We start from the raw sequence: 24,736 nt of genomic DNA, 5'->3' as shown, positions 1-24,736 counted from the left end.
GTTGTGGAACAGAGCTGAGAGAAGGCTATATATATAGGCTTCCTCTCATGCTGATTTGTGGGATTATCTGAATGTGTTCCTCCTGAACTTTGTTAAATAAACTTCATATGGATTCTGAAGATTGGATTACAGTGCACAAATAAAAATGGATTACTTTTATGATTATTTTATGTTACGTTTTTGGTATATTTTATGGTCATTTTTTTGAGTCACAGCATATTGAGAAATCTCAATTATCATAAAAACAATAGTATCAACCAATCAATTCCATATCAAAATTGTATGTTTTATTGTATATGCAAGCATACAGTAAGTAAATGTAAGTGTGGTAGAACCACATTTTACATAAAATACATACTCACGAGGTGACATTGTTTTAACTGGGTGTTTCTTGGGCAGAATAAACTGCACTATGGATGGATGGATGGGATTTAAACAGCTGTCAATTGCTGCCACATAAACCGATTACCAGCAATCGTTTGCAGCGGTGGCCAAGATTCTAATTAGTATTGTGAGCACTGTATTAGCATAATATAATGACTTGCACATAGTAGTAATGATGTTTAATATGCAGTTAGAGTATACAGGTGAGGAAAGAATGAGTCAGGATGTACTGGTTGGTGTGGTATTTATAGCATGGTAAATCACTGTTGTCAGATTCATACTATGGCAGGCTGTTTGAATATTTCCTCAATTAGACCTTAGATTCCCAATAAAAAAGGAAAGCTGCTATTCCTTCCCTGAATACATGTAACAAGTGCGTGACATCTACTGTTTTTTTTTTTTCTTCTTCTTTTTTGACAAAAAAAAAAAAAGTTTGATCAAGTAGTTTTTTTCTTTTCTTTGTTATTTGGGACACAGTGAGTCACATTTTCTCTTTCCTCTTTCAGCGAACTATGAGACATGACGTGACACAAAGTAGTGAATAGTAAATGAATGAATGAGTCAGTTGCTGTCACTCTGTTCTCTCATGTACCTTGTGAGTTCAACTCCATGTTATTATAGACAGAGCAGAAGCAAAATTTCTTCTTTTTTCCCACAGTGACAACAGCTCTTAGTTGTTGTAGTTGTTGTTTACTGTAGCTAGGAAATGAGGTGGAAAATGGATAAAGTAATCATACCACTAGTTTCTCTAATTTTGTTCACACCGCACACAAATCTAGTTTGGTTTTCAAATATGTTTTTTTTTTTAAAGATTTGAATGACTGTCCACACTGAACAAATGTTTAGACAGTGTTGTCAATGTCACTATTTACATCGGTTGCTATGGTGGTGATGATGTAAGCATCAGCTTGACGTAAATACAACAACTTCTTATATAACAACTAAGAGCTGTTGTCATTGTGGGGGGAAAAAAGAAGAAATTTTGCTTCTGCTCTGTCTACAATATCATGGAGTTGAACTCACAAGGTACAGTATGACACTGACAACACAGTCTAAACATATTTGAACAGTGTGGGCAGTGAGTCAAATCTTAAAGAACATATTTGAAAACCAAACTAGATGTGTGTGCGGTGTGAATATAAAATTATAGAAATTAGTAATATGATTACTTTATCCATTTTCCAGACTGGTTTATGCTAGTTAATGATAGTCTAGATGAGTTTTTTTTTTTTTTTTTTTTCCTTTTTTTCCCCCCCGGACATCTCTTGATAATGCAAAGCTTTCACGGTAAGATGAATTCATATACAGGACATATCATGAAATTATTTTCACCAACACCCATACTGAACCAAATAAACAATCACTTATAATGGTAACTAGTAATGGTTTTGGTAAAGAATCTTACCAAAGATCACACTAACCAGAACATCCTGACTCTTATTTTTTGTCACCTGTATACTCCAACTGCATTTTAAACATACCATCATTACTACTTTGTGCAAGTCATTACATTATGCTAATGCAGTTCTCACAATGCTAATTAGAATCTTGGCCACCGATGCAAGCGATTGCTGGTTTACATGGCAGCAAAGATTTAAAAGATAAATAGCTTTTCAGCCAACTAAGTTATTCATCATTTAGCACTTTTGTACAATACACTTCACAGCTTCTCTGGAGCTTTTCACAGTGAAGTAGTTTACCTAGAGACACAATAGTGATACAGGAACTCAGTGACCTATGACCTCTATAAAAATGTATCTACTTTTAACAACATACATGACAAATATTATTTTAATATAACTGACATAACCAAAAATGCTTGTGACAGCAACACTCTTAAGTGCAGAATTATTTACAGGCACAATGCAAATGATTGATAGTTTATTTGTAAATCCAGAGCTTAGATTTATTCTAAGGTTTAAAACTGCTAAGACAGAGAGGAGCGATTGGATCACATTAGACATTACTTAACACATTTAGACAACTGCAAAATGCTACTGTAAAACTAATCTGAGGGCTAGAATTACACTAGAGAGAACTATACAGATAATACAACAGGACTACTTAAAATAAAAACAGATTTAGATGCCTGCTAAGTTTTACAAATATTGTGTTGTTCTTAGTTGTAGAAGAACATTGTCTCTGCACACCTTTCGAAGGATTCTAATATTTTCAACAAAGTGCCTGATCATGTCAGCAGGGCATAATTATTTATGGCACAATTGAACACAAGTTTTACAAACATACTATTAGTGAAAGGTGGACATGACTATGATGCTGCAACATGTAAGTAAATGTTAATTCTGAAGCCTGATCTGTAATAAATGATTGTTTTGATATGTAAGTATTTGTGTAGTCAGCCACTCTGTTTCAAAATTGTCATATCAGCAGAATAAAACCATCAACTAAACAGTCATATGTACATTATTCCTTTTAGTAGCATTAAATTATAAAGTATAAAATATATTAAAAATATAACATTAAATATATATTAAAAAAATGCTCCCTTTAGGCATTGGAACTGTCAATCACTTTAGTTCAGCATGAGTTCTGTTCTCTTGCCAAAACCCCTGTTATAATCATTGATTGAAACCGTCTAAACCGCATAATTAACCTCATATTTGGATTGTGTCACTTTCTGGATTATGAGAGTATTCGCTAGAGTCGTGCTGAACAAAACTCCTGCCATTGCATTCATACATTCAACACTTGCTATTGACGTTAGTCAGGGTATGTCTTGACAGGCATGAAAACGAGGCCGTGAAGAATAAAATACAGCGTGTTAAATGGATAGTACTGTTGTTTAACAACATACTGATTATTCAGTTGATGTAACAAAAAAACAGCAGACAAAAACTCCATAAAGCAGTTTTAAAAGTAGTGAGTTGTAAAAATTATGTGATCTAGGAGCTTTATACAGGATGTGCCATTGTAAACACTGTACATCTATTCCTCACAGCCTTGTTAAATGGAGATTTTGATGCAGTAGATGTACTGTAATCATAACGCTGTAATCCACACTTTAGTTAATAATGGCAACTGTAATCATAATTGTGTTTCAATAGATCCACATGTATAATATTTATTTCATATGCAAAGACATTACCTAATCAAATAGTGGCCATTCACATTGGAGTCTTAAAGGAAACAGTCCCATTTAAACAAAATGTTTAAACCATATCAAAACAGAATAGGGTCATTTATTACAATTATGATTGCTTTTGATTAAATCTTACCAACATTATAAGAAAACCTTGGGGAACATTAGAAAATAATAATAATAATAATAATAATAATATAAAAAATGCAGTTCATGACCCCTTTAAAATTATTAAGAAATAAAAAGACCTGAATTGTTCTAAGGCCTGATGAGTATGTGACATAAAAACAAGTCATAATCACTAATTGCAACATGTCAGTTCTCATATTTCTTCCACTTTGCTGACTATCCTACATAATATAAGTAAATGTTTTGGAATTTTGTGTAGAATTTCTGGACAGACTAATTTTGGAGGGATCAGCTGTATAATTCCTGTGATTTTCTACAAATATGAGATCATGAACTGTGACTGTCACTTTATTATAGCTAAGTAGATGCACTTTATTACTAGCTAAGTACCATATCTGAAAGATTTTTCCTAACAAAATGCTATCACTCTAAAAAGAAATTCAGGGGACCTATTGTAAAAAAACAAAAAAAAACAAGCTGTGGTTGGGAATGTCAGTTTACAGCTTTTCACTGTAAATTATAAGATGATTTGTTCTTTCAAAAACAATATATTTAACAGTATTTTACTGTAAAATTACATGAAATAGTGATGAAAGTTTAGATCAAATCACAGTTTCCCCCTGTATATAGTAATGGAACTTACCATCAACCAATTAATATAGGTTCCCATTCGAAAGGGAACTCACACTGCATCCTGAGACACTACTGGGGAATGCCACAGTGTACAATGCTTCCCACAGATTTGAAATTTACTTGCGGTGGTAGCCGGGTGGAAAATCCTCCTATTACCCACGGCACAAAAATGGTCTACTACATGTGACCAACAACAAATAATGTGTGATTTTTAACACTATTTTTATTTATTGAAATTCATTTTAATTACATAGGCTACTATTGCATTTAATTACATACTAATATTATGCATTGTAAATAATGCAATATTACAGCATTTAAATGGTAGAGTTCTCCTTGCTTTGTCATATACGGTTGTTAAGTCAACACGTCACACGGCAGCGCTTCCGGGTCCAAACGCTCTATCTCATACCACAAGAAAACAACAAACGTTGCTAATATACACACACAATGTGGTGTAATACTATCAAAAAATGAAAATCATAACCTTTATCTCCATACCAAAATCCCAGATGGCCAGACAGTGATTCATCCTTTATAAATCATTAAAATATTAATGTCTGTGATGCTGTGAGCACGGAGACTGTTGTGACTGTATTTTAAATGTTTAACTTTTTTAAAACTTTTTAAAATGTTAAACATTTAATATGAATGAATAGTGCTCATAAATGGCCGTTGTGATGGCATTCTCAAGTGAAACAAGTCGAGGCTTGGACCCAGAAACGTCACGACTTAACAAGCGGATAGTGTCTCACTCAGTGAAAGGGACACAGATTTTACTGATACTAGTAAAATCTATATATTGAATAATATGTGTCAAATAATGTTCTTAGTCTTTACTTCAATAGTTTACTATGAATTAAATGGAAATCAAATTAAATACAATTTATTGGGTAACCAAAATACCAGTAATGCCCAGAAGAAGAAAGAAAAAAAAAATAAAAAATAGCGTGTGACTTTTAATTACAAACAAGCCAATAGGTGTAAATCTCTCTTGACCTTCAGCAGCTGATGATAGTGTGCTGCTCGATGAGGATGTATTATCTCTTACATCCTTTGATCCAGCAGCCAGTGCTCTGCTGGCATCAAGCCAGGAAGAGCAGGAGATGGCTGCAGAGGTTGAGAAAGATGTGTTATCTGAGACCTATCAGCCTCCCTGCCCTGTGTATGCTGAGCTGCTGGGGGTAATGAAATGCAGCCAGACTCCAGCTGCCATGGGAGTGCGTGAGGGAAGGAACCACTCGTGGCCTTTCTTTCCGGCCATAACCCCCCAGCTCCCGTGAGCCTTCCATTCCTTCCTGATCTCCATTCTGAGATCAAGAAGGCATGGAAGAATCCGTACTCGGCCCACATCCATCGACATCAACATGTGTGTATATGTCGATGCCCCCCATTACCGAGACGTTTGCAAATCTCGCAGCTGGGGAGGCATTGACTCTGAAAGCTCTGGCCCTGCCTTCAAAGCCCTTAAAAATCACCTCTCGCTTGAATGGCAGGGCATACGCGGCAGCAGGTCAGGCTAGTGCTGCACTGCACACCATGGCAGTGCTCCAAGCACAGCAAGCCAACTTGCTGAAGGACTTGGACCAGGGCCCGGGTCTTTCCCCTGAGGTGGTAGCCAAGCTGTGCTGCACCACAGATCTGGCTCTTCGGGCCACCAAACAAACCGCCGCCGTGATTGGTAGATCGATGGCGGCGATGGTGGCCACAGAGAGACACCTGTGGGTGAACCTAGCATACATCAGGGAAAAATAGAATATTATAGAGATATAGACAAAGGGCCCTGGAATTCCCACTGTTAAGGAGGCTTCTTTGATACCCTTACTACGTGCCTCCTCTCCTTTGAGAGTTTTTCTGCTAGGCCTGATCATGTACTCCCTCCCACTAAGGTGTATTTGGTTGAGTATACTCCCTAGAGCCTTAAGCATTGACCCCGAGCTCATGCCCATGACAATTCTTGAGTAGTAGGCCTATCTAAGGCCTCCTTGATAGTCCGGTTGCATGAGATATGTACTCCCCTTGGTTTAAGGGTCGTTATGTTGAGTACATGACTCTTGGGACTATGTGAGAGTATTCCAAGCCTATGGGTTCTATGTAAAATGCTTGAAGCTAGATTCGCTACTGAGTGGTTGGCCCTTTCTGGGCCTCCTCAACAGAAGTCCCTCAGGTAGAGCTAGGTGCCTAGTACTTTAGTAACCTGGATCCCTATAGCTTTGCAGACTGAGATCATGTGTAGGCCCCTCATGAGCCTCCTTGGGAAGTAGCCTTAGAGCTTGGTTAATACTTCCTTTTGGTTGAGCTTAGTCAGTACTCCCCTTGTTTAGAGGCTTGTTCTGAAGGGTAGTGGCTCTGGCACTTCAGTTGAAACTGCCATCACTGGTGCTTTGTCACAGTTTTTTTTTGGTATGCACTCCTCTCAGCATGGCGGCATGGGTATTTCATTCCCCAATAGTGTCTCAGGACGCAGTGCGAGTTCCCTTTCGAAAGGGAATGTCTTGGGTTACGACTGTAACCCTGGTTTCCTGAGAACAGGGAATGAGACAGTCCCTTCAGACGAAGAAGTGGATGACACGTTCTCTAGGCGTCCCTTATATACTTCCTGGTCGTGCTAGTAGTAACGTCATAGGCTGTCGCTGACCAATACGATTGCTGTGATTAAACGTGCTTCAGACATCAGTCACATTGAGGCGTTCCCCAATAGTGTCTCAGGACGTAGTGTCTCGTTCCCTGTTTTCAGGGAACCAGGGTTACAGTCGTAACCAGAGACGTTTTCACTGCAGCATTTTTACAGTCTTTAACAGTTAAAATTACAATAATTTTTTTTACAGTATTTAGGATGTACTATAAATTATTTAGCATCTAGGAGACGTTTTCACTGTAGCATTTTTACAGTCTTTCACAGTTAAAATAACAATAATTTTTACAGTATTTAAGATTTAGTACAGTATGTAAGATTAAGATTAAGTACTTTAAATTATTTAGCATGCAAATTTAATGAACATGCAAAAACATTACATTAACACAGTCATTACTCATAGAATCAAAGTAATGTATATCTTCATGTAGCCACCCTCAACATAACCACGAGCAACACTCTTCAGTAACCACAAAGACCAACATAAAAAAAAACTCTTTTAAATGTCAAACAAAACTGCATTAAACACTAACAGGTCTTTCCGTTTAATAAAAACAAAACATATATCAAAGTTAGGTTTGCATCTTAAATGGTTTAATTAAATTAATAAATTTAGAATTTTTACCTTTACCATTAATTTAAGCAACCATTAATTTATTTGATTTTTTTTTTTTTATGTTCTTTGAGGTCCACTTATAATGTTAGCAATATTTTTTAAATCAAAATTTAAGTATATAATATATATATATAAAATTTACAAGTATATATAGGCTACGATTTGGCTATTTTCTATCTTGTTTTTTCATAATGAATTATGAATGAATGTACCATAGTTTGTCGCAATGTCCAGGGCTGGGCAAAAATACATCAAAATGTATTTTAAAATAAAATACCAAATACTTTAATTTTAAGTGTATCAAAATAAACTACAAAATACAGCAGCCACACCATGTATCAAAATAAACTACTGTATTTTTGTATTTTAAAAATACTAAAAAATACTTTTACAAGGAACCATTCAATTTCTTCGCAAACCTTCCATCAAATGGCCTATTTGATCTACACCTTCACCATTACACTGACTCAATTGATTAAGTAAACAATGTTTGATAGCAACAGCTTTTCTCTGCCCGAGTCATGCAATAAATCTGACATATGCAACCAGTTAAAGGCACAATATGTACAGTAGGATTTTTGGATTAAAATATCCAAAACCACTAAAACAATGTTATATATTTTGTTGACTTGTGTACTTACATTATCCCAAATGTTTCCAAGAATGTTTAAATCCAGAGAAATAAGCAATTTTAACCAGGACACGGGCTGTGTCCGTGCGTCGCCTATCAATGACATCATACCCTCAGTTTCCGGTTTTATTTTGTAGAAACCATGGAAACACCAAAGATGCATTATATTCCTCATCTGTCTAATAAAACATATTATATGTTTTATTAGACAGATGAGGAACTGTTTGGATTCATTCATCGACTGAAAACAAATCATGTTCTATAGCTTCTTGTTTAAATATCGTGTTCTTGATTTACCGCGAGTACCATGTTTTACCATGACTAATATCGATCTAGCTTACTACAGTGTGCAACAAGTTTTTCATAGTAGCTGCCAAGCGAATGCACAGAGTATCAACAACTTTCAACACACAAATGTATCTAATATGATAAACAGCGCTGCGTTACCCCACATACGCTAGACCAAAAAAAGCAGAAGCGGCGACTGTGGCATAATAAAATTTCCGCTGCTCTTGAGACATGTCACACTCGTCTCTCATTAGCAATTGCTCCAGCGGTCTCGTTCAGCATCCCATGATTCCACAAAATTAAGGATAAGCGACTGAATAAGCAACCTCTAGCTGCGAAAATTTACATATTGTGGCTTTAACAGATCAAATATTCACACATCCTTGTAATCTCCCAGATGAAGGTTAGTTTTAAAGTAACCAACAGTTTGTTGGTTGTATCCTAATTTAGTTACTTGGTGTTTGGTAACAAAGGGCCTACTTTGCATCAGCAACACTGACTCAATGACAAACAAGTCATTCATAAGAAGACAACTGATGGCACCTGTATTCAGAGCAACTAGTTTCTAACTAATTAATAAATTGACTGTTAATCATAAATATAGGGGGCTGCTGCTTGGTATAGTTTTCAAGAACATTATGTAAATTGATAAACTATTTAGCCTAGGCTACTAAAACGAACACCAAAACCTAACATCTGTTCTGAACTCAACAAGTCTGGGCAAACTACTAAGTAAGCACCAATCAGAGGCCACATTTTTATGATGTCATCATGTAGACTTCTCACAAAGTATTTTACAGTATTTTAAAACTACAAAAATACAAAACTCTAAAGTATTTTGATACAAAATACAAAGCCATTTTCATCAACCCTATCAAATACAAATTACAAAATACTATTTTGTATTTAAAATACATATTTGAAATACATGTATCATAAATACTGCCCATCCCTGGCAATGTCATTCTTATATTTATCATTTTCAGCAAAGTGAAAGTAAAGTGAGTACCTATCAAATGATCTGTAACAGACAAAGCAATAGTGGCACATGGTAAAATCATTGTTACTACTGGATCTAATACAGTCGGCACTGCATCATCTTTTATTTTCAGTCTCCCTGAAAAGCCTGTGTTAAATTGTTGTTTAAAAACGAATCTCAATGTTTCAATATTTTAATGTGCTATGCATTGGATTTTGAACCATGGTAAAGATATTTGTAGCCAGATTTCACGATTCCTCAATTAATTTTGAGTGCTCGATTTTGCCAAAATATTAAATAAAAAGTAAAATCATAATTAGACCATTTTCTAAGGCTTCATGATATATTTAACAATTTAAAAGATCATAACATAGCATAACATAGTGCTATCATATATAAACCTACGCTAACACAGGAGAATACTTGTTTCTAAATGTTCACCGCGGTTTTAAAATAAAGGTTTAAACCCTCGCTCTGACTCTGCATGCTTCGATAGCATGTTCTTGTTGAAGAAATTACAGTGACTGCAGCATTTATATCATAAAGATGTGGATAAATATTAAAGATTAAGTGGACATTTGAATTAAATGTTATTTGGCCAATATTAAAAAAGGATTTGATCATGCTGTAACAACAATAGCAAGAAGTGTAACAACAACAATCACCTAGCCGCTGGTGCCCTCTGCAGGCATTTGATATAATACATAATGTACGTAAGTTGATTGTTTACATTATGTATTACATTATGTATTTTGACAGTGTTGTAAAAAAACTAAAAAAAAAAAAAACACTTTCGTCACACTATGAAGTCATAATGAGACAAACAAAGCTTGGCAACTTGGTTTCAATAAAAGCTTGTTTTTAAACTAAGAAGTTTTGAGCTCTGAAACTTGCAGGATATTTTTATATTAAAATTATCTCTTACATCAAAAGGTCAAGGAAAATTTAATTTCTAAATTCATAACCCCTTTAAGTTGTGCAATACTGCAATATACCGGATATATAATATATAATATACAGGCATATTGGTTTGTTCGTTCGTTGCAAGAGTTGTTACATTTTTAGCTACAATTATTGTTCAACTCAATTATGAAAGATGCAGACTGAATTTAAAATCCACTTGGCTCACAAATCTGAGAAGGTCCCAACATATCACTGTTCCTTATTGCTGCAAGTGTATGAGTTTGTATTTCTGTGTAGGTCAAAGGAAAAGAAAATGGAGAGGGTCAATGAATTATTTGCAATTAAATTAAATGGGCATTCTGCAGTATCCATTCAGTTAGAATTGCATTAACCCATTCATCATTTGGATTGTATTGCTGTCCTCCCATCCAACACCCATTTAAACCTTGGGCTCTACCATCCTCATTACACACTAAAGTGCATAAGATGTTATTTGCTCAGTGCCCCACGGGGAAACGCTAAACCACAATGAAATTTAACCATGCTTTTCAGCCAGTGACACCAAGATCAGATCCAATCAACTCACCATAAGCATCACTGAGACAGAACACTATCACAGCTCTGTAACGCAATACAGACAAAACTGTCATTCTAATTCAGCACCTAAAGGCATCAGACAAAATATAAGGTTTCAAAAACATATCAGATTTGGAAAAGGTTGAGAGGTCATAAATCCAGGTATTCAGGCATTCTTTCTGTGATTCTGAGCTTTTAAAGCTGGATAAATTGAACATTCCCAGTATTAAAACATTAGTCTAGCAGACTTTCAGCTATGTGAATTCTGACCTTGTAATTATCAATCATACACATAACAAACCAGGGGCCTACCCAGCTTAATAGCCGCTTCTCATAATGGTTTAAAATAAATCTTTTATTGAATGTTGAATCTTGGTAATTTTGTATGATTCTTTATCAAAATAATCATATGTTGACTGCAGACATAAATGACAGGACATGCTGTGTGCAGTTTAGTTAGGCCGTCAGATTTTTGTAACCATTCGTACTTAGTACGCACAGGTCACACATGCACATTTAATTTGTTTTGCACTAATCAGTTGTTCCACAAGGTGGCAACAATGGCCCGGGCATTTGTTTCACAGTAGAAAATGAAACTAAAGAGACGGAACAACAACAAAATACCGGAGACTGCAACAACAACAGACGCCCACATGCGCTTGTTTGAGGGGATTATGAGATAGCCGCAACTTTAGTTTAAAAGAATACAAAGACATTTTTATCGGTCATAACTTCTGGAGAAAAATAGCGCAGATGCTGGACAAAGATGAATCTTTTTAGAGCGCATGTGTCGCATTTAACTGTATATGCTAGTGTATGTGTAAAAAAGAAGTATACTCTGGGCTTTCTTGGTTACATGAATCACAAAAAGAAAAGTATTGAAGATGTTCTCACTTCTCTCTTTCATGCAGTGAAAGCAGGGCTGTCAAGCTTCAAAAATGACAAAAAGCACACACACAAAATATAAAATAAAAACATCTTAAAGTAGTCTATGTGGCCTGCTAATATTAAAGTCTCTGATAGCTTTGAGCACAGATTTCATGAATCATGATGAAATTAGAGAGTATGCTTAGAACAGAAGTCCACCCTGCTTCACCAAAACCCTCTGATGAATTATGAAAGAGATTTCCTAATCAAATATGTAATTTTTTAACAGACAACTTTGACTGATTCTATGCCCTAAACACTCATTCTACCATATGTGTGGATAGGGGTACAAGTGTTTCACTGAACCTAAATATTTAGTGCCAAAAGAAACATAAAAAAAAAAAAAAATTTAAAATAAAATAGTTTGTGTTCTATGATCTTAAAATAGGCCTGCATGTTTAAATGAACTTGTTTCATCCTATTGTGCCAACCTAAACAAATTGTGTGGAAAGGTTTTCCTTAATTTAAGTTAAATTTATTGAACAAAACTATTTCTCATCTATCATTATATTCAATGTATACTAAATAAAAGATTGGTGTCAGTACTGACATATGGTTATTACTCACTGAGTAAAGCAAATAAACTCACACCATAACTGCCATATAGCTGCCCACAGCCTAAGCAAGCATAAGCGTAACAAGCAGAAAGTTAACCACAAAATTCAAATACATTACAGAAATTCTTCTAAATGTCCAACATTACTGAAAATTAAAGGGATAGTTCACCCAAAAATTAAAATTATCCCATTAATTACTCACCCTAGCCATCCTAGGTGTATATGACTATCTTCTTTTAGACAAACACAATCGGAGTTATATTAAAAAATATTCTGGCTCTTCAAAAATGATTTTTTGATGCTGTTCACTTTATTTTAACAACTTATTTTGATTCAACAACATTGTATTAGGTTTCTGGTTCAAATTTAATTGCTTCATGTTAAATTGACTTGAAACGATTGCTTTTTGACTTAACTTGATGTTTTCAAATTAAAATAACATGTTTCAATAAAGTAAACTCAACCAGGACTCAATCAAACAGGACTTTCACTTCCCATCATGCTTTGCAAAGGGGCTGATCTGGGAGAGTAAATGTTGAAATAAAGTGTTATTTTAAGCAGTTTTTAGCAAGATGAGAAAATGGAGAGACTTTTTAATGTTTACTTTCTATTATGTTGGTATTTAAAAGTTCCTGTTATGTTAATAGTTTTGGGGTTACCATTGTGGTGAAGTGTTGAGCTTGTGCTTGGGTTGAGGACCTGCTAACAAAAATTCAAATTACTTTAATAAAGTATTCACTATGGGCTGCATTTCCCAAAAGCATCATAAGCCTAAGTTGATTAGTTCCGTTGGTAGCAATAGAGCTATGATCAACTTAGGCTTACGATGCTTTTGGGAAACGCTGTCCTGGATGAAACCAGTATCACTTCTAGGCTGTCAACACAGAACATCACAAAAGTTATGTAAATCACGAGACTAAACAAGAAGCATTAATTGTAGGATTATTTGTATAATTCAATTAATATGAAAACTATTTATTTTATTTAAACTAAAACCATTCAAGTTAAATGAACACAATTGATTCTAGTTTGTTTAATTTTGTTGATTCTATTGGGTTTTACTTGTTTCAATCATGTGAAACCACTGTCCATGATTGAATTGAGTTGGTTGGACATAACTATTTTACATAGATTCTTCCTTAGTCAGTTGTGTTGTCACAACACAAGGATATTGCATAGATTTAAAATAAACATTTAATGTTGATAAAAACTAAGTTGGTTGTGTGGAACCACTGTCCACAATTGACTTGAGTTAGTTTAAAGTATCATTTTTTTGCGGGTATACAATGGTAGTGAATGGTGATCACGATTTTGAAGCCCAAAAAAGTGCATCCATCCATCATAAAAGTAATTCATACAACTCCAAGGGGTTAATAAAGGCCTTCTGATGCGAAGCGATGAGCAACTCTGATTGTGTCTGTCTGAAAAAAAAACAGTCATATGCCCCTAGGAGGGCTTTAGGGTGAGTAAATCATGGGATAATTTTAATTTTTGGGTGAACTATCCCTTTAAACACTAACATCCTTTACTGAAAAACACATACAATAACATTCAATCTCTAAATTTTCTCTCCTAATGCAGTCCCTTGCAAAGCATGCTGGAAACTAAGAGCTGGGATGGGAAAATATTAGGTAATGTGACACTTTGCTCTTGCAATTAGCTATAATGCCAAATGTGGCTTTAGGTGCAGTGATTGAGACACTGACTGGAAGATCAGGCAGAAAGATCACACATGCTGCAGAGATTCTAGCACAGTTCTATGAGCTTTCCACCCTGGTGCCCAAAGAGGCAAAAATCTGTTCTCTCACAGTTGGTGTATTAATACCTCACACAGAAGGACAGAGTCACGCTTTTTGTCTATTTCAGAAAAGAGCAAACCTCGTCCAGTGAATGCGTTCAACTTCCACTTAAGACTGTAAGCTCAAAAAAAAAGAAAAGAAAAAAAAAAAAGAATATTTTTGTTTGTTTGTTTGTCCATATTAACATCACATTTATTAAAAGAAGTCACATCATAACCAATTTGTTTATTATTATTATTATTATTATTATTATTATTATTATTTTGTTTATATATGTGTGTGTTTAATAGTAATAATCCTAATATTTTTTTTTTTTTTACACATTGGACTTCAGTCCCCACAAGTTCACATGATATGCACAAAACTGCTACTTCGGACACATATTAATGTCTTTCTCGATGCACTGCTAACGTTGTTTTTTTCTTCCCTAGCAGCAGTTCGCCAAAGTGCCTTTCAGTCTTGTGCCTGGGGCATTCCAGATGTTAGAGAATGCACAGCTTTCAACACTCTCTCTACCCAGGACCAAAAGACATTGCTTGAAAGGGAGAGAAAGAAATCAAGACCGTATGAGAAATAAGGAGTAGAAACAGCATTTGGCAATAGTGAGAGTCAGGTGGGATTCTTTTTGTGTAATCTAAGGCAGGAACATTTGACATGAATGAAAAAAATGGACACTGGAAATGGAAAATTCATTAACTTTTTATAATTACATTAAGGGTTACTGTTCATATAAATGTTGACCTTTTACACAAAATTTAAAATACATTATATTATTGCATTCCCTTCATAGAAATTGGCTTTTACTGAAAGGTCATATTTGCTTGTTATGTGTTTATTTGAAGATGGGAGCAAGTTAGCTTTCTGGATTTTCTAAACTAGCAATCCAATTGAAAACGAAATCAGAGACCATGTGTAATGTGGTTCACAACAAGGAAAATAAGAAGAGATTGAAACAAAATGACTTTGATTTATAGAATATGAAAATGGCTAAATAAGGAACATTATACCATGTCAGTCTCATCTAATATTTACAGATAGAGATAGTTATATTTAGTCTTGGGTCAACAGATGTCCCCGTTTTCTGGGGACACTCAATGTTTTGGATGGCCTTCCTCAGCTGGAGCACTCACACTGAAATAATATCTAATTCAATATATATTTCATATGCTTGTTAATTTCTAATTAATTGTTAAAAGTTTCGCAAAAAAAAAACTTTAAAATTACATAATTAGATCAACGTTACCTTTGTGTCTAAAGTTCACTGAGGATCATGTTTGTGTATGAAAAATGTATATGTAAAAAAAGGCCTCATAATTGCACAAATGTAATGCAATAAACAGAGTAAGTACTTGATGTCTGTTTCTCTTTATTGCATTAAATCCATGCAAAAAAAATCATATTATGATGCACATTATTATCAATTTAATTTTGTTTGACATTTCTTTATAGCAATTCAGTGTAGTAACTAAAATGGTCCTACTTTTTTAACCCTTGGATAATAGCATTAAATTTGAATAATACATTTACCACTGAACTAGAAATGTTCCCATGTTCCTGTTTTCATTTCAGAAATCTGGTCACCTTAATTAAGACTGATACCGTTATTTGCATGAATTATATATGAATATCAATCACATTATCAAGACACCCAGAGCTGTTTGAAAGTAATTTACCATTATGACAATAGGCATACAATTTTTAAACAACAAAAAGCATCGCTGGCTTAAGCATACATAATTGTTCTCACAGACATACTGTCACAATCACATGCAAGCAGCAATTGGCAATGGTTTCAACCGACAAGGCAAACTTAAGCAGTTGGCTCACAGTGTAAAGCTCACAGCTCTTGGCACGCACATAGCAAGACAGACGGGAGAGCACTGACCTGCCATACCAGGGGCTCCACATGGTCGACTGTAGAGGAGAGGCAGACACTGAGGACAACAGTGTGAGAGGACGCGGTGAGCACGCTGGCTATGATAGCATCCCTCATGGAGAAGGGAAGCATGGTGTATACAACAAAAATGATGAACAAGAAGAATGACACCTGGAATAATCAGAACAAGAGACAGTAAAACATTATGACAAAAAACATTTTTTTGGTTATGTGAGGTATTAGTAGTGTAAGCAAAAAATTATGAACTGTGCTCTCAGTTTTGTCAGGTTGTGACAGGTAACTTTTTCTTAAAAAAAAAAAAAAATTGTACTTTTATTTGTGATTGATTAAGTTTAATATCAATTGGCCAAAATAATGCTTTGAAATTGTGTTTTGCTTTGTGCTAAATTTTGCTGAAAAATCTTTAAACATGACCTACTACAGCATGTGCTCATTGATCTTTTTCCAGGGCAATAAAAAATGTAAACCCTAACCCTATTCTGTAGGCAAGACTTAGATGTGTGCCTATAGAAAATGACGTGTATAAAAAAAAAAAAAAAAAAAAAAAAAAAATATATATATATATATATATATATATATATATATATATATAAAACCCTACCCTACCTGGAGTATTAACATATTCACTAGAGTTAAAAAGTGTGACAACTCGCCCTGGTAGAGCATTATCAGTCTCTTGTTCTCTGTCTTGTGGGTGACAAGTTGTCAAGGCTGATGACTGATATGTTGTTTAGAGTTCCATTGTGTTGGTTTAACTATGATTATGTAAAGTAATTTTGTTTATACAAAGCCTCCAGTGACACCTGGATACTAAAAAAATACAAAGTTCTATCATGAAACTCTAGATGGTGCAGGCTAATAGGTCCTTAACTCAATCTGCTTGCAATCACATCATTCTCTATAGAGCACAGCTAATTGGTTCCTGCTGTATCAGTAGCCAATGAGCTCGCTGCTCAACCTTTAAATGCTTAGTTGGCATTTGCTGCAGCAGTTGTAGCTTGCTCAGAAACCCTCCACCTTCGCTAAATTGTATAGCAGCAGCATGTCTTACTTATTCACAGTCTCGTACTTGCTCTGCAGCAGCAATAACAGCAGCAGCATAGCAGATCTATTCTGCCAAGACCAAACATATCAACACTGTCATATCCATTACCATGCCAAACACTCTGAGAGTTGTCATGACAGAACTAGGATTATCAGAAAACATTCATGTACATACACCTGTGAACAGGATTAGGTACTCAAAAAGTAATTCACTATAGATTATAAATTGTAAAAATACTGTTTTTATTTTTCCACTCAACAAATTCAAAATAATGCCTGTATTTGCTACTTGCCTATTGTACCGTCACATTAGGGCCTTTCGCACCAGAGGCACCTTTCCATAGTTCCTAGAACTATTGGCTGAAGTACCCGGATTTTGCCGTGTTCGCACCACAGGAACTAGGAATGATTTTAGTTCTAGGGACTCCTTTTGGGGGAACTAAATTAGCTCCTACTTCAGAGTAGGGTCTAAACCAACACTATAGGAACTATCCGTGACGTAAGTGTACGTTGATTGGTCAAACGCATGTCAAACATCGGCACCCGGCAATTTTAAAAAGCCGTGTAAACATATTTACTTCATGAACATGGAAAACAGCGATAACAGCATTTACCTGTTGTCTGCAGGGTTGTGTTCTTTTCTCCGCCTCGATGATATGTAATACTGAAAATTGTCATAGGAGATTTCGTCTCTTAGCCCCACTTTTTGCTCTTTCAGTTATGCATTTACATTCCATCTCCGTTAACACGAATCCCACGACACACAACAAACACAGCTCCGATCACGGTATCCTCCATCCACTGGTTTTTAGCGTTTGTAAATGTCGCGCTTAAGGACGCTGCTGTCGTCCACTTCAGAGTTCCAAAAGACTTCATATTGCCAGTGCGAATGCAACCAGGAACATGATTATTAGTTCATGAAATTAGTTCTCTGGGAACTATCCTAGTGGCTAGTTCCTATAACTGAGTTCCTAGAACTATTCGGTGCGAAAACCCCTATAAGCAGCCAGGACTACACGTTACAATGCATCACCCTTCATCTGTTGCACTAAAGCAGGTTGCCTTAAGTCTGGCACTGGAGGGCCACAGCATATGCTATACAGCCCTGCTATGTTCACCCCAATATTGATTTTAAACCCGGAAGAAAACAGTCCATAATATAATAATAATAATAATAACAAAAATAATACAAACCCGATTCCAAAAAAGTTGGGACACTGTACAAATTGTGAATAAAAAAGGAATGCAATAATTTACAAATCTCATAAACTTATATTTTATTCACAATAGAATATAGATAACATATCAAAAGTTGAAAGTGAGACATTTTGAAATGTCATGCCAAATATTGGCTCATTTTGGATTTCACGAGAGCTACACATTCCAAAAAAGTTGGGACAGGTAGCAATAAGAGGCCGGAAAAGTTAAATGTACATAGAAGGAACAGCTGGAGGACCAATTTGCAACTTATTAGGTCAATTGGCAACATGATTGGGTATAAAAAGAGCCTCTCAGAGTGGCAGTGTCTCTCTGAAGTCAAGATGGGCAGAGGATCACCAATTCCCCCAATGCTGCGGCAAAAAATAGTGGAGCAATATCAGAAAGGAGTTTCTCAGAGAAAAATTGCAAAGAGTTTGAAGTTATCATCATCTACAGTGCATAATATCATCCAAAGATTCAGAGAATCTGGAATAATCTGGAATAACCGTTGCCGGCTAAAACTCTATAGGTCAAAAAAGAAGCCATATCTAAACATGATCCAGAAGCGCAGGTGTTTTCTCTGGGCCAAGACTCATTTAAAATGGACTGTGGCAAAGTGGAAAACTGTTCTGTGGTCAGACGAATCAAAATTTGAAGTTCTTTTTGGAAAACTGGGACGCCATGTCATCCGGACTAAAGAGGACAAGGACAACCCAAGTTGTTATCAGCGCTCAGTTCAGAAGCCTGCATCTCTGATGGTATGGGGTTGCATGAGTGCGTGTGGCATGGGCAGCTTACACATCTGGAAAGGCACTATCAATGCTGAAAGGTATATCCAAGTTCTAGAACAACATATGCTCCCATCCAGACGTCGTCTCTTTCAGGGAAGACCTTGCATTTTCCAACATGACAATGCCAGACCACATACTGCATCAATTACAACATCATGGCTGCGTAGAAGAAGGATCCGGGTACTGAAATGGCCAGCCTGCAGTCCAGATCTTTCACCCATAGAAAACATTTGGTGCATCATAAAGAGGAAGATGCGACAAAGAAGACCTAAGACAGTTGAGCAACTAGATACCTGTATTAGACAAGAATGGGACAACATTCCTATTCCTAAACTTGAGCAACTTGTCTCCTCAGTCCCCAGACGTTTGCAGACTGTTATAAAAAGAAGAGGGGATGCCCCACAGTGGTAAACATGGCCTTGTCCCAACTTTTTTGAGATGTGTTGATGCCATGAAATTTAAAATCAACTTATTTTTCCCTTAAAATGATACATTTTCTCAGTTTAAACATTTGATATGTCATCTATGTTGTATTCTGAATAAAATATTGAAATTTGAAACTTCCACATCCTTGCATTCCTTTTTTATTCACAATTTGTACAGTGTCCCAACTTTTTTGGAATCGGGTTTGTAATAATAATAGTTTTCCCAACTCAAAAATAAATATATTGCATGCCATCACTGTCTTCTTTTCTTATATATGTGCAACCCATACATTTCTAGTAACATATCTAAAAAGTGTTTTAGTGTTTTGCAACCCTTTAAAATTTATTAAAATGTTAAAAACTGTAAATATGTAAACGGATTAAATAACCTGTATGTCACACTATTGTATTTCTCCCCTTCATTTTAGGGAAATGAAACTATGGTTTGCAGAATAAAAAATTTCCTTCTTGAACTGTCACCAACATCAAGCTCCATTGAATATAGATTACTTTCTTGACAGACAGACAGACAGACAGACAGACAGATAGACAGATAGATAGATAGATAGATAGATAGATAGATAGATAGATAGAAAATACAGGCATTTTGAACTGTCATTAGATAACAATGATGTGTTAAACCTTTTCTCCTCCAGTGCTGTGTACTTTTGTTTCAGTGATGACAGAGCAGTGTTTGTTTTTCTGGTGATGTTATATTGCACCATATTTAAAACTTCACAGTCAAGGGATACATGTGTACAAGTAAGACCTCTCAGACCTTGTTCATGATTGAGACTTGTTGCCTCTCATTGCATCTCTTAGTTATTATAGACATCACTGAGGTAAGATAAATAAATAAAATACTGTATTGTAGATTTAATCGTCCTCAGCAGATCAGTCTAACTTCAAAAGTCTCATTGAGTTCTTTCTTTCTTCATGCAGATTGAGAGATTCCTATATTGAAGTGCCTTTAGAGATGTTATCTCTACATCAGTTTGCTTTAGATTTCTCAAATGGAACCAGGAACTATTTTACGCTTTGCAGTGACCACTTTACAGTTCCCGTGTTCTGGTCAAGTCTCTCTACATTTTGTGTTCTTCTGGGCATCTTCGCCAGTGTCGCAGTACTTCGGAAACTTCGTCAAAGACATCGACAAAAGATTTCTACTAATGACTTCTTTGTGTTTAATCTGACGATCATTGATCTTGTTTTCCTAATTTGCTTGCCTTTCAGTGTCTATAACTACATGCTTTTGCGCAACTCAGAATTTGAATTCTTTAATAATTTCACATATTCACTACCCATATGTGGGAGACCTCTCTTCATGGCTTGTGTTTGTGGAGATTATTATTTTGCTGTGGTTCATCCCATCATCTACATCAACAGCAGGAGAACTGCCATTATCAGGAAGGTAATCGCAGTGACAATCTGGCTGTTTATCATTTGTTTTGGACTTCTTATGGTCATATATCCTTGGATTTTTACAACCACTTTTACATCTACACCTCTTTTTATTTCCCTACCTGTGATTGGTTTTTGTGATGTCTCAGTTTTACAAGCTTTAAGAAAACCTGATCCTTCAGGGAAAAGTAATATTCATCCCCAAAAGAAGAGAGCCCTGCGTACCATCATTAATAGTTTTATTTTGACTTTCACTGCTTACTTGCCACCAGTACTTATCTTTTCATTTGGACACAATTTACCAATAAGTTTTGATATGTACTACTGCAATTTAATCTTTATTGCAATATGTTCCATTGTCTCTGGAGGTGTCATTATGCCATTTCTGTATCTGGAGAGCATAGGTCAGCTCAACATACAAAATATTGCAGAAAAATTAAAAATAAGGAGATGAAAATGGAATGGAAATAGAGTTTTTCCTAGTCTATCTTTGTGGTCTTACAATTATAGTCATAGTCATTACTGAACTTACCTGAAAATGATTAATGTACAAATGGTCGTTTGGGGGTTAATAGCCAAATTACTTAAATATAGACATTTGTTGTTATATATTGGAATTGTGTACATTAAAAATTATAATATCTTTTTTGTGTTGACTTTTATACTGTACAAATACAATACAGATTTTGTGACATATATTCATCTTAATAAAGTGTTTGCAATTACTTCATTAATCATTATCCTAATTTATGCTAGAGTGCTAGTATAGTGTCTTATTAAGCACAATAAGATCAACTGAAAAGGAAAACAAGATAGTATTTATTTCTGGGTAGACCTAAATAAAAATACAAAATGGTATGGTACAAAAAAAGGTTTCTCCACCTTGCCTGCTAGGAGAATTCAAATGAAATTTGAGCAGAGTCATGTTATTTATGCCTTGTTTGGAATACATATGAGGAATACAACAAGTGATTAATCTTAAGGAGGCAATAACATGAAACGTCCTAACAATGCAAAGTTTAGTACACATAGTACACATTAAAGTATACTAGTACACTGATATTAGTATACTTACTACACAAAGTACTTGGAAAATATGTTTGAACTTCAAGTTCAATAAAAAAATGAACTTGAGGAATAGTTACGTAAGAAAATAATGGGTAATATAAGGTAACTACAGGGGTTAAGGTTAGGTTTAGGGGGTTTGGGGTTAGTACCTAGTTATTACCCAGTTATTGCAATTATTGTAATAAGTACATTGTATGTACATGGAGAAGAGGACTGTAAAATAAAGTGCTACTGTTCTTTTTTTTTTTTTTTTTGTAAGAGAAGATATTCTGGTAACACTTTAGACTACTGTTCCGTCATTAATGAATAACTACAGGAACAAATGAGTAACACACTATTAACATTCTTACTACTATTATCGTTACTACTATTAACTAACATGAAACTCTGATTAATGAATTAGTAATTAATAGTGCTCAGTTGAATGAGGTAGTTCACTATTAGCTAATCAAGAAATACTTTTTTTTTTTTTCATACCTCCCAGAGGACTACTAAGAACTACTATATACAGGTTCATAATTAATGTGACTAATGCAAAAATATAATTAATTCTAAAGTGTAGATCATGGTAACCCATTAGTAATGACTCAAATATTACCAAATCCTTCAGAAGGAATTACTAATTATTTGGATCAGTATTCTAAAGTGAGAAACATGATAACTCCCTAATATTGACTGAAGTCATTGTAAGCTTTTGAGGGTTTTGTAAAGTTTTGGATAGTAATGACTCAAGTGTTATTACATCCTTCTAAAGGAATTACTAATTATTTGTATCAGTATTCTAAATTGAAGATCATGGAAACGCACTAGAAATGACTCAAGTGTTACCAAATCCATCGGAAGGAATTACTATCCAGAACCTTACAAAAACATCAAAAGCTTACAATGACTTCAGTAATTACTAGGGAGTTATCATGTTTTTCACTTTAGAATATGGATCCAAAAAATTAGTAGTTTCTTCTGAACAATGTAGTAACACTTAAATCATTACTAGTGGGTTACCATTACCTTCACTTTAGAATTAATTATACATTATGCATTATTCATATTAATTATGAACTTGTGTATTGATTGATTGATTGATTGATTGACTGGAATAGTATAATTACTTGTATGCAGTACAGTTTTGACAGTTTTTTTTTTTTTTTTTTACTGATATAGCAACTCCATATTCAAAACTTTAGAAAGGATTTGAATAATGTACACACCTGTGACACATATTCCTCACAACCAAAGCTTGTTGCTTTTCATGGTCTCTCAGTCACAAGTTGACTTCTTTAAGGTAAGACAAAAATTATAATTTCTTTACATATAAAATGTTGAAATATGATGACACAAATTAGTTAAGATCAGCCAATTTAGTAGCCTTTAATCTACAAATTCATGCTAACTAAAACAGCATTGTAGATTAAATCTCAGTGCAGTGCAGTTTTAAAATGTATTGGACACAGTAATAGCTATTAAAACTTTTACTATAACACAAGTCTCACTGGGATGTTTTCTTCTCCATTCAGCTCAGGAAATAAACGAGAAAATTCTTATGCTAAAAATGCCGGCAGAGACATTATCATCCACTCAGAATTCATCAGATTTTTCAAATGTCACCAAGGACTATTTTTGCACTGAACAGCCTATTGGTCCTCTGTTCTGGTCAGGTTTCTCTGTTGTTTGCTTAATCCTTGGTTTCCCAGCCATTGTCATGGTACTTCAGGAACTTTGTCAAAGACACAGACAAAACATCTCTAATGACTTCTTTGTGTTTAATCTGACCTTTATTGATCTTTCTTACCTAAGCATCCTCCCGTTTAGTGTCTTTAATTACATGATCTGGCACAACATACAATTTGAATGGTTTTGTAACTTCATGTATTCACTAACCGTATCTGGCAGACCTCTCTTCATGGCTTGTGTCTGTGGAGATTATTATTTTGCTGTGGTTCATCCCATCATCTACATGACCAACAAGAGAAGTGCCATGATTAGGAAGATAATCTCTGTTATAATCTGGTTGTTTATAATTGGTTTTGGATCACTCGCAGCCTCCAGTTCCTGGATCTATTTCACTGTTTTAGGGTGTACACCTTTGTTTATTTCCCTGCCTGTCATTGGTTTCTGTGATGTCATAGTTTTTCGAGCTCTGAGGAAAACCAATCATTCTGGGAAAAGTAATGTACATCCACAGAAGAAGAGAGCCCTGCGTACCATCGTTAACAGTTTTGTCATGACGTTTATTGTTTACTTGCCACCATCAATGGTCTTTTCACTGGGAAACAATTATCACCTGAGTTATGAAACTCAGTACTGTATTTTATTATTCGTTGCAGTGTGTTTTACAATTTCAGGCTGTGTCATTATGCCAGTTCTATATCTGGAGAGTACAGGCCAGCTCAACATAAGAAGAATTATGAAATAGACAGGGGAAAAAGGGAAACATTATTTTTGGGCTGGTGTGTTTTTTTTTTTTTTTTGTTCTTCTGTCGATTGGTGCATAAATTATTCATGTATTTGATGTGGTGACAACTATATTTATTATCATATTACTTTACATAAACATGTAGTGTGGCTATAAAAGGGACATTCAGACATTTTGTGCAGAACAAAATGTTTTCACAAATGTTTTCACAAAGATTGTGTTGAATAATAAAAAAAAAGGGGAAGAGCATTAATGTTGCTAGATTCTAAAAGCTTTCAAAACCAGTGAATTTTTTTTTTTTTTTTTTTATGATGACTACATATATATTTTCTGGTTACAG

General features: G+C 35.0%; 2 protein-coding genes across 6 annotated transcripts in view; one reads left to right on the top strand and one right to left on the bottom strand.

Moving 5' to 3' along the window:
• adcy2a (adenylate cyclase 2a) overlaps nt 1-24,736 on the bottom strand; it is a 121,249-nt gene that overhangs the window by 53,021 nt on the left and 43,492 nt on the right. For 3 of the 5 annotated variants that reach the window (XM_051865312.1, XM_051865311.1, XM_051865314.1), the window contains exon 3: nt 16,043-16,204. The exons of 1 other annotated variant lie outside the window; for it this stretch is intronic. In XM_051865312.1, coding sequence (XP_051721272.1) covers nt 16,043-16,204 — 162 coding nt within the window. Of the gene's footprint in view, nt 1-16,042; nt 16,205-23,861; nt 23,934-24,736 lie in introns of all 5 variants that reach the window. One more of the 5 variants, XM_051865315.1, reaches the window with a different exon arrangement.
• LOC127497126 (P2Y purinoceptor 3-like) lies at nt 20,910-24,586 on the top strand. Its single transcript, XM_051865330.1, has one exon. It carries the CDS (start codon nt 23,524-23,526, stop codon nt 24,394-24,396), a length of 873 nt encoding a protein of 290 aa, XP_051721290.1. The 5' UTR covers nt 20,910-23,523; the 3' UTR covers nt 24,397-24,586.

The sequence above is a fragment of the Ctenopharyngodon idella genome, chromosome 16 (genome assembly GCF_019924925.1).
Source record: "Ctenopharyngodon idella isolate HZGC_01 chromosome 16, HZGC01, whole genome shotgun sequence".
Taxonomy (NCBI): Eukaryota; Metazoa; Chordata; class Actinopteri; order Cypriniformes; family Xenocyprididae; genus Ctenopharyngodon; species Ctenopharyngodon idella.
This window is presented reverse-complemented; position numbering and strand designations above follow the sequence as displayed.

Bases quoted from the DNA above. Each gene is read 5' to 3' on its own strand.
- LOC127497126 (XM_051865330.1), top strand. From the start codon at position 23,524: ATGCTAAAAATGCCGGCAGAGACATTATCATCCACTCAGAATTCATCA.